The sequence below is a fragment of the Engystomops pustulosus genome, chromosome 9 (genome assembly GCF_040894005.1).
Source record: "Engystomops pustulosus chromosome 9, aEngPut4.maternal, whole genome shotgun sequence".
In the NCBI taxonomy this organism is placed as follows: Eukaryota; Metazoa; Chordata; class Amphibia; order Anura; family Leptodactylidae; genus Engystomops; species Engystomops pustulosus.
Window position 1 is genome coordinate 51,844,033 of NC_092419.1, and position 10,213 is coordinate 51,854,245.

Sequence of the window (10,213 nt, forward strand, 5' to 3'; positions counted from 1 at the left end):
TTTCATACTTCGGTGTACGGACCTATGTAAGATACTATTTGTCTGTACAACCTTTCAATCACTTTTTATTCACACTATTTTGCGAAATGGCCAAAAAGTGGTGATTTGGACATTTGGATGTTTTTTTTTTCTGGTAATAATCATTCTTATCGGGCTTTTTTTGGACAAAGGACACCTAACATTTTTATGTTTGTTTATTTCTGCTGTAATGAAAGAGGGGTGATATGAACTTTGATGTTTTTTAACTGTATTTTTAGGCTCCTTCTATATATCCGAATACAACAATTTTTCAGTAAATGTTGATTTTGCTGTTCACCTATTGCTGTCTAGATTGTAAGACATGGCGCCTAATTACCAGCCTCTGAGTCTCGGAGATGATGCCTCATAGGGGCGACACAAGTGTCATTGGCAATTAAATGAGGCAGACTTTTGTCACTGCATGTAACATCCACAATTGATGCCTGGATTATGCAGAAACCTCCAGTACATATGAAGAGGACCCCATCAGATCCCTGTGCACAGAAATGCACAGTTACGTCACATGTCATTAAAAATAGATCTATATTCTTCCCATTTGGTATCTGCATCCGTTTTTTTCCTATCCATATGGCATCCGCTCTTCCATTTTTATTCACATCTGCAAAAACTGATGCAGAAGGCATAATACCCGTTCCAGATTCATCTTGAATGCGCATCCGTTTTTGTTTTACCCATAGGCCGGTGCCACGCGCACCGCTTTGTCTGCACTTAGGCCGGTGCCAAACGCAAACGCAGACAAAGCCGCACCTACCGGGGAGGGCCGTGTTCAAACGCAGACAAAGCGCTACTTGTGTCATCACCCTTAGACTTCTGTGTAGGACAGGCTCTAAAATTTTTCGACAGTCCACAGATTCATTGAAAAAATGTGAAAAAAACACATAAAAATAACCCCTCTAGATGGCACAGCTTGCAAGTTCCACATTTTGCCTGTCATCAAGTCCTGCTAAATGTGCCCTTCCATTGCCCATGGCATTGCTTTACTTATGCCCCTGACATGTGGCAAAATTTTGATTTACATCCACATGCGGGGTGTTTTTGAGACCACTTGGGGTGCTACTTGAGGGGGCCCATAGACCTCTCTACCCCATGACTATTGGCAAACAATGGGCAGCAAATTGAGGAGCAGGACCCTGGAGAGCGGCCACGTGCACGAGCACAGTTTCCTCCCCCCGGTCGCGCGCTTCCCGTGCCGCCACACTCAACAAAACCGAGTTATGCGATTTCCTCTCCTGAACACGAGGGGGCGCTGACCTCCGCCTGTGACCGCATTGTGCGTTGGAACAAAGACTGACCATTTTTTTTCTTATGTCCCCCATTAATACGGCGCTGTAATACGTAGCGTTATACTGTATGAAGCGATAGACGGTTAGGCCGTCACAATGTCTGGATGTGAGTTGTGGACGTAATATGAGCGCTTAGAGCCGGAGACTCCCACGTGTAACCGAACCCTACAGCAAAGGCAGGAATACATGAGACTCTCGCGAGATTCCACATTACCGGAAATTGTCGAATTTTCCCGAGCGCTTGTCTGGCAGTTCGGTCACTGGGGGCGGCCTCGGGTGCCCTCTGCAGGTCACAGCCTGGTGGTGCAGCGGTGCTCGGTGTGTGCGGGAGGAGCTTGTTCATTCGTTGTCTGCGGAAGCCGAGGCACCGGGTGGCCCGGGGACAGCAGGTAAATACCGCACACTGGGTGACCGGGGCTCTTGCGGCTGCGGTTTGTGTCACAGGGGTGGGAAGCATAATGCGGGCTGTGAGTGTGCCGCACAGTGTGCGCCGGGGCCTAGACTCCTCAGCGCCAGGAGCTGTCCCGGTCTTTTCCTTTGTGAGCGCCGCCATGTTGTCATGTGCGGGCCCAGGCTGTACACGGGGCAGGGCCCGATGCCTCGCTGTGGGGGCTGCGGGCCCTGAGGCCTCATAGGCCGGCGGCTGGCCTGGGGTGTAGGCCGCTGCTGAGCGCAGCATGGAGGCCGGGAGCTCCCCGTGTGCAGGGGGCCTGATCGGCCGATTGTCTTGTACGATCCCTGAAGGGAGTGATCGATTTGCGATTATTTGGCGTTTAACTGGGTGCAGAGCATGGATGGAGAGGGGGAGGAGGGTCAATATTGGTGCAAAGGCCAGAGCTGGGCCCCTCCTCAGGGGAGCTCCATGTAAGTACAGGCCATAGTGATGAAGGGGTCACCGGTATGGGACAGACGCCCACCTGCAAGATGCTTCATGCCCAAAATCTGTCTGAATTGTGTCTTACTCCCTAGTTGTGTCAGGCCTGTAATAATGTATGGGAAGGGTGCACAACATCCCCCTCTGCAGTGGTGGTTGCCATGGAGGTGGCAGAATAGTGACACCACCTGCAGCCAGCGCAGACATCCTAGATCTTCTTTCCTGCCATATGTTCTCTATAGCCTCAGAGACCCGGCCCTGCCTGGCATCACTAGGTGTACGAGGTGCTGATGGCTATAGAGGCTCTGTGCATCACATGGGTGGCTAATAAGTTATTGGCCTCGTAGCCTCCATCCCTTTAATTATTTGACTTTGCCTTTATGTGGGGATATACTTCTTGTTATATTAATAATAAAGTAATTTGCTGAACATCTTGGGTCTTTTTTTTTTTTTTTTTTTTTTTTCTTTTCCCAGAGAAATAAATTAGTTTTATACTGTGCCCTATATGCCCAGCCTTGGTGGCCCTGTAGAATAAAGGTTCGCCTACTCTCGTGTAATGCCACCAGTGAGAATATATCCATAATGTGGAATACCCCTTTATCATCCATCCAGAATATTGTGAAGAAATGCCAGATCATTCATGGTTACCATCAGTGACCTCGGAGTTTGACTAGAGTCCAGCACATCTGCTGCCAGCTCATGCAAAGTCCATGGACACTGGGGAATATCATTTTCTTCAACTCCCCAAAGCTTTATCCATCCTCCTCCAACTTCATAGTCACATTGCATTCTTATATGGTCTAACAGTAAACCATTATATTAAACGTGTAGTACATAATATGAGTGAATAGAAGTTCTAACCTGTACGGAAAAGGCACAAAATGTATTAACCCATAAATATTACAAAGTTTAATAACCCCCTCACCGTTAAGAACATTGAAAAAAATTAGAAGTTAAATTTATATTGTGAAAGCATTTCTGCAAAAGTAACCATAGTAATTGGCCCTATAGATCGCACATTCTGCTGGGCCCTTCTACAATGTAGTAACTAATAACCTACATTTTCATCATGTATGTCTTGTCACAACTTTCAGTAATAAAAGGGTTAAAAATAGTCTAACATTGGTCTTTTCCAGGATGAAACCCCCACAGATCATGAGAAAGAGGGGTCTGATGGAGTCCCAGGTACCTCTGTTGGACCCTTGTTGCTCCCGGAGATGAGTGGAGCTAAGAGTGTGGGGCTCGGCAAGCTCCGTCAGCTCCATAGAGATGAATGTGGCAGAACGGTTATTCAGTCGTCTGCTCCATTACTCTAGGGGAGCGACGAGGGGTCCGACGGAGGTATCTGGGACCCCATCAGTCACCTTGTTCTTGTGATCTGTGGGGGTCTCATCGGATTTCTCGGGACCCCTGTTCTTCTGATGGGTGGGATTTCCTGCACCATGCTGTGGGTGGGGTATAACAATCCCTGTTATATCCTGTTAAAGTAGCTGTCAGTTGGCTGATTTCTTTGGAAGTGCTCGTGTCCGACTAATTCCCACAAAGTCCGTCACCCTGGTCAGGTCAAGTGTCTCCAAACATGCTGCGCTGCTGACCGTCTGAACATATATCACTTTTCTTTTACAGTGACTGTATTAGCATTTCAGTTTATCGCTATTGACTTTCACGTGTGTTATTGATACTTGTGGGCTGACACATTTTTATATTTCTTTGCAGACATGGAGGCAAAGAAATTAATAACGGCAACTGACACCCAATATTCCGGCAACTTATTGCAAACATTAAATGACCAGCGGCTGCAGGGCTTGTATTGTGATGTCACTGTCATCGTTGAAGATCGAAAATTCAGGGCTCACAAGAATATTCTTTCTGCCTGCAGCACTTATTTCCACCAGCTGTTCATTGTCGCTGGACCAGTCGTGGAATTGAATTTCCTCAGAGCGGAAATATTTGCAGAAATTCTCAACTATATTTACAGTGCTAAAATTTTTCGTGTGAAAAGTGACATGCTGGAAGAACTGATAAAATCTGGAAAATTGCTAGGAGTTCCCTTCATAGCAGAGCTTGGAATACCCTTATCACAAGTGAAGAGTATGTCTGGTGGAGGTCTGGATGGTTCACCTGAAGCCCAGTCTAATTCAGATCCAAAGTCATCGCCTAAAAACTCTCCATCATCAAGTGCAGGGAAAGACTCAGGAATGCCAATCATCGCTGAATCATTCTCCTTATCATTCTCTAAAGATTCAACCATAGAAACAAATGTCATAGAAGATGAGTCTGACGATGATGATGATGTGATCTTTTGTTCTGAGACATTGCCAACAAAACAAGTGAAGAAAGGTCAGGAAAAAACAGAACCAGTGGAAATCCCAACTAGTGTTCCAAATGAGACCCCCACTGATCCAAAAACACCTGTCCCGACGAGTGAACCTCCGCAGCCAAATGAAAAAGCTACACCTACAACAAACCCCCCTTTAAAAAACATTTCTCCTGTCCCAAGTAACACAGATACAAAAGTTTCTACTCCAGATCCCCCTGCAAATGCTTCTGCTGCCCCTCCAGCTCCACAGCCGGCCCCAGTTACACCTGCTGTTCCTGTCCAAACTTCCCAAAACAGCTCCTCTTCCATCTCAACAGAGTCCACTCAGAAACCAACCCCCACTGATGCTCCCCAAAACTTGCCAAAACTACAACCTATTGGAATGGTTAAACCTAAAACAGAACTGATATTAGATGGAAATTGCATTACATCTCCTCCTGCTTCCTCAGTAGTATCAGTGGAACAGCCTACAATTACACACAAAAATGTGTCTTTTGATGGTGTGCAAAAAAAGCAGGTGGTAACCTTCAGCCCCGGATCTTCCAAACCAGGGGAGTTTAAAATCAAGATTGCCGACGTTGTTTCTGGAACTAGTAAAGACTCTTCTGAGCCTCGACGCATAATAGACGGAAAGAAAATAATCACGTTGGACACCGCGTCGGAGATTGAGGGATTGTCAACCGGGTGCAAAGTTTATGCAAATATTGGTGAAGATACATATGACATAGTGATTCCCATCAAGGAAGATCCTGAAGAAGGGTTGGCCAAGCTGGAGGTGGATGATGAGGAGTTTCCCAATCGTAAACGAATGAAACTAAAACACGAGGACCACTACGAGCTCATTGTTGATGGAAGAGTCTATTATATCTGCATTGTATGCAAAAGATCATACGTTTGTCTGACAAGTTTACGAAGACATTTCAATGTTCACTCCTGGGAAAAGAAATATCCTTGTCGTTATTGTGAGAGAGTCTTTCCTCTTGCTGAATATCGTACTAAACATGAAATTCACCATACAGGTGAGAGAAGATATCAGTGCTTGACTTGTGGTAGCTCATTTATTAATTACCAAGTCATGGCGTCACACATTCGATCTGTTCACAGTTTGGACCCCGCTGGAGACTCAAAGCTTTACCGCCTAAATCCATGCAAGACATTACAGATCAGACAGTATGCATACATATCGGAAAATTCCAATTCTACCCCCGTTATCAATGATGGTGGAATCGTATATGACATTGATCCGGACAAATCTGAACCAGCATCTGCTGAGAACCACTCTGGTGGTGGGCCAAAACCTGTAAATTGGGACGATATCTTCATACAGCAGTCCAACCAGAACATGTTTAAGCCAACTACTTCAGAAGGCAGTACTGAATTTGAGTTTGTTATACCAGAATCCTATTAATCATTGTAACGTGCATTAAGAACACGGAGTACATGATCTACAGGAGAACTGCTTGTCAGGAATTTTTTTTTAAATAATTTTAATATAGCCTACAAAACGGCATAGTTTTAGTCTTTCTTACCAGTTGCATCCATTAGGTGAAGGCATCTTCTCCGCATTCTTTTACCAGGCCCATGATGCTAAATTTACTGAGACTATTGGCCTAACTTTTTGGTTTTTGCAAGCTTTTTATAGGAAATCATGGTCGGGGACAGAATTGTGTTATAACAAAAAATAAAGGTGTGCATTACATTCACTGAAGCTGATTCAGCGTTAGACCTGCTTCCCAATAATTAGGCTTATGTGCACTTTAAAATGAAGAAATTTCATGTTGTCATTCATTTACCTCGCCAGGTATAAAGAAAGTTACATCTTCTCTCATTTCAGTAAAGGGGACAGAATTTAAGGTCTTCCACTCCTTTAAAATGGAATTCCCATGTTGTGTACTACAGGATAAGTCATAAGTACAGGCACAGAAACCTGCACCTATCATAAGGTTTATTCTGGATGTGGAGAGGGTAATAAGGCGACACTAGTCACCTCTGTCTGCATCTTACCTTTAGAATAAAATGATTGGGTATCAACAAAAAATGTGCGTAGCCCTCCTTGTTGTTGGCCCAATCAGGAGCGCCTGTAGACAGTAGATGAACATATTAATGCTTTGAGTTAGTCAGGAATAATGTAATGTGCAGGTCAGATGTAATGTGCAGGTCAGATGTAATGCATACAAAGCTGTTCATGTGGGAAGGGAGGTCTGATGCTGATGAGTGACAAACTTTTAATAACTTGTTTTATGAAATGTTCTTACCAATGTTGTTGATGTCATTATTTGTCTTAGAGGGGATGTCCGAGCTGAAATTTGTGTGCTTCTCTGTCTGACACCTCTGGCATATTGTGGATGTAGGGGCAGTGAAGGTTTACAAAGGCTACCCCTCAGAGCGGAGGGAGGGCTGATGGGGGAACTATAGCATATAGGAGGAAATAGCCCTAGGGAACGAATTACATCTCACAGATCTTCTAGAAGGCAAAATATGTTACAGTTCTGTTCATTATAAGTTGGTTGTTTAGTATTTAAGAAAAATAAAGGAATTTGGGGCTCGGACAACCCCTTCTAACTACTGATGTTTCATTGTGACAGAAAAACATCTACAAATTGTAATTTTTTTCATGCTTTTGCTGTAAGGTGTGTAAATTGTGTTTGTGCATTTCCTTGCACTTTAGCGGGTTCAGCTGAAACATCTTAAATGCAAGTACATAATTTTGGGCTTCTGCCATATGCTTGGACCTGGGTGATCATGTTGGTTACATTCACTTTGTGGCCTATAGCAATGCAATGAGCCACACTACAGCTATACAGCAACTACTGTTATAAGTGACTTTCTACATGGTTGTCTTACCAAAATACATTTTTACAAAAAAAAAAATTGCTTTATTTTTAGGTGTTTTAAAACCACACAACACAATTCATACATTTCTACATTTTTATTCCTTTGGATTGAAATACCGTATAAGCCGAGGCCCCTGATTTTTACCACAAAAACCTGGTAAAACCTATATTTTTTTTACTCGAGTATAAGCAGAGTTTGGGTTTTCAGCACATTTTTTTTGTGCTGAAAAACCAGGCTTATACTCGAGTATATGGTAAGTTTTTGACTAAAAAGGAAGGTTGTGGTATGGTTTTAAGGATAAATATAAGTAGCCCTAGTGTTTGTGACATGAGATAATGTGGTCTGGATGCCCCTAATGGTTAATTCTGCTTATAATATAACTTCAGTGCGGTGCAGAGACAGGCCATAGGCCTACAGAACTTGGTGGAGATGCTGAATTGAAAATTCTGGAGATAAGTGCTATAATTTTACAAGATGCCTTCTCATATTGGGCTGATACCTGATTTGACAGATATAAATTATTTTTTTACATTTTTTTTTTCTCATACTGTAGACTTGTTCGGTTCCAGCATATCTACACTTTAGTCTAGGTATATGTATGTACTTCTCTCTGCTGTGCAGTGTGGACCTCCCATTCTTGCAAACATTTAAGAGTTGAGCTTTCCTACTTGGTGCTTGATATGAATGATCTGGAGAGAATACGGGGCTTGATGTAGTTAGCATAGTACAGGTAGTCCAATTAATATGGGCTTTTTTTTTAACAACTTAGTAAACTAGTGAGATTTGTTTTGTTTTTTTATGTGTGATTATACCATTGTGGATACTTAACATTGTACAAAGACTAGGAGCAGATGTCTGTATATAATAAGCTAAAATGCAGGAGAACTGGAAGGAGGACGCCCACAGTAGTGTGACCGAGAGAGGGTCCAGGGGAAAGTGATACAAAGGTTCCATCATTGAAGTGTGTATATTTGTTTACTAGGAGATGTTAGGTTGTGTTGGTCAGGTGCTTTCTGCTATCCCATCTAAGAGTGTTATTTATGATTATGATTCGTAGCAGGATTTTAAAGTCAGAAGAAAGCAGAGGCTCATGGAAATAGTTTTTGGCCATGTGGTAGCTGTTGTTTCAAAGTCCTGTGTGTTGTCTGCAAAGCAAAGAGCAGGTCGGATTCCTGCCCCATTGTGTGGCTTGTACAGTCTTTTCTGCTGTCATCGTTTTAGCAGGCCACACATGCTGGTGACACGAGGGCTGCAAAAAGTGGACCGTGGGATCCTTGTTTGTAGGCCTCGATCGTGGGAATGGAACCTAAATCCTGACAGTGAGACCTGCTTACCCCACCCACACCAATACAGTAAAAGCTGTAAGTTATCCTCTGTGTGGAAGAAGTAATCAGGGCTCTGCCTCTCCTAAAAGTTAGGATTTACTCTGCTTTTGAAATCCTGTCCCATTTTTTTTTGTAAACCTATACATCATGTAGAGAGAGAAGCTCGTCTCCATCACATGCTGCTCTCCGCAGGTCTACGTAAAGCAGAGTCTGTCAGACTGTCAGTTCCCCGGTGAACCATAAACTACTGACAGACTCCCTTCATACTATTAAATAATATGTGCAGTACAGGGAATAAAAGCTTCAAAACTGACACGTCCTATTTGGTGCTCGTGTAACAAAAAGTAAAGGTCTGGGCACTATGGAAAGGTTTCAAGGCACAGATACTATGAATTGTAAGAAAAGGGTTTTTATACTACTAGAGAGACCGCATGCTATGAGATATCGCTACCCTTCCTTGCAGTATTTATTTAGAGACCATTGCACTTATTGAATATATATTTAAGACTTCAATTAATCTGCTGTCTAAAGATGCTAGGCTGCAAGCAAAACAAAAGCCGCTACAAGTCCGTTACTCCTGGCACATCTTTTTCTCTCCTATAGATGCTAAATGTCTTTTATATTCAGGTTACTCTTCTACATTTTAAATTCAAGATAAGCGGGGAGATTAATGACATTGACTGAAAGAAAAGCTGCCTTGTCCACAGCAAACACTTTTCATAACTGCCCTGAAATCTTTACCTTGTGCGCCCTTACAATATTGCTTCTCAGATAGCATTCCAGTCTTCACTTGTACAGAAAGAAAACCGTTTCACCCGGCTTGGAATGCTTATGTTTCTCTTTAAGAAATTGGGTTGTCTATCATTTATTCTTCAATGATCTTATTCCAAAATGATTTTATTTGGTACCAGTCATGTTGTGTATATATTTTACTTGTACAGCCTTTACTTACCATTTTTCTTTTTTTTTTTTTTTTTTCTTGTGCTACTTTTCACTAATCGATACTTGAGCCTTTAGACTTTAGAGCTTTCTATGGCAAAACAATAAACATTTTTTTTCAATCTGAGTTGTGTTCCCTGACTTTATTTGAATTTTTTTTTTCATGCAGGACATGTTTATAAGATACAGAGCTATATGTATATGTTATTAAAGGGGTATTCCAACAAAGACAAAATTCTTAAATATACTCGGGATGGCATTATAACACATTCTCTAACAAAAATTCAGCATTTCACATATAATTCTAACCTGTGTCTATCAGTCCTGATTAGAGATGAGCGAGTATAATCGTCCGAGCTTGATGCTCGTTCGAGTACACAATGAAAACAGTGAACACAGGATCATTTAAGTGAAGAACACATTGCAGATTTCCGTACATCTGCTAACGTATCAGAAGACATTAGTGCCGAACATATTGTTCTTCACATACTATTGTGAAGAACACCGTTCTGCACTTGCGTCTTTGGATAAGTTAGCAGATGTACGGAACCATCTGCAATATGGAAACATTGCAGATGTTTCCATACATCTGCTAACT

General features: G+C 42.6%; 1 protein-coding gene across 1 annotated transcript; it reads left to right on the plus strand.

Moving 5' to 3' along the window:
• Window positions 1–1,299: 1,299 nt before the first annotated feature.
• Window positions 1,300–9,715, plus strand: ZBTB33 (zinc finger and BTB domain containing 33). Its single transcript, XM_072125971.1, has 2 exons — window positions 1,300–1,711; window positions 3,913–9,715. Exon 2 carries the CDS (start codon window positions 3,915–3,917, stop codon window positions 5,922–5,924), a length of 2,010 nt encoding a protein of 669 aa, XP_071982072.1. The 5' UTR covers window positions 1,300–1,711; window positions 3,913–3,914; the 3' UTR covers window positions 5,925–9,715.
• Window positions 9,716–10,213: the final 498 nt, after the last annotated feature.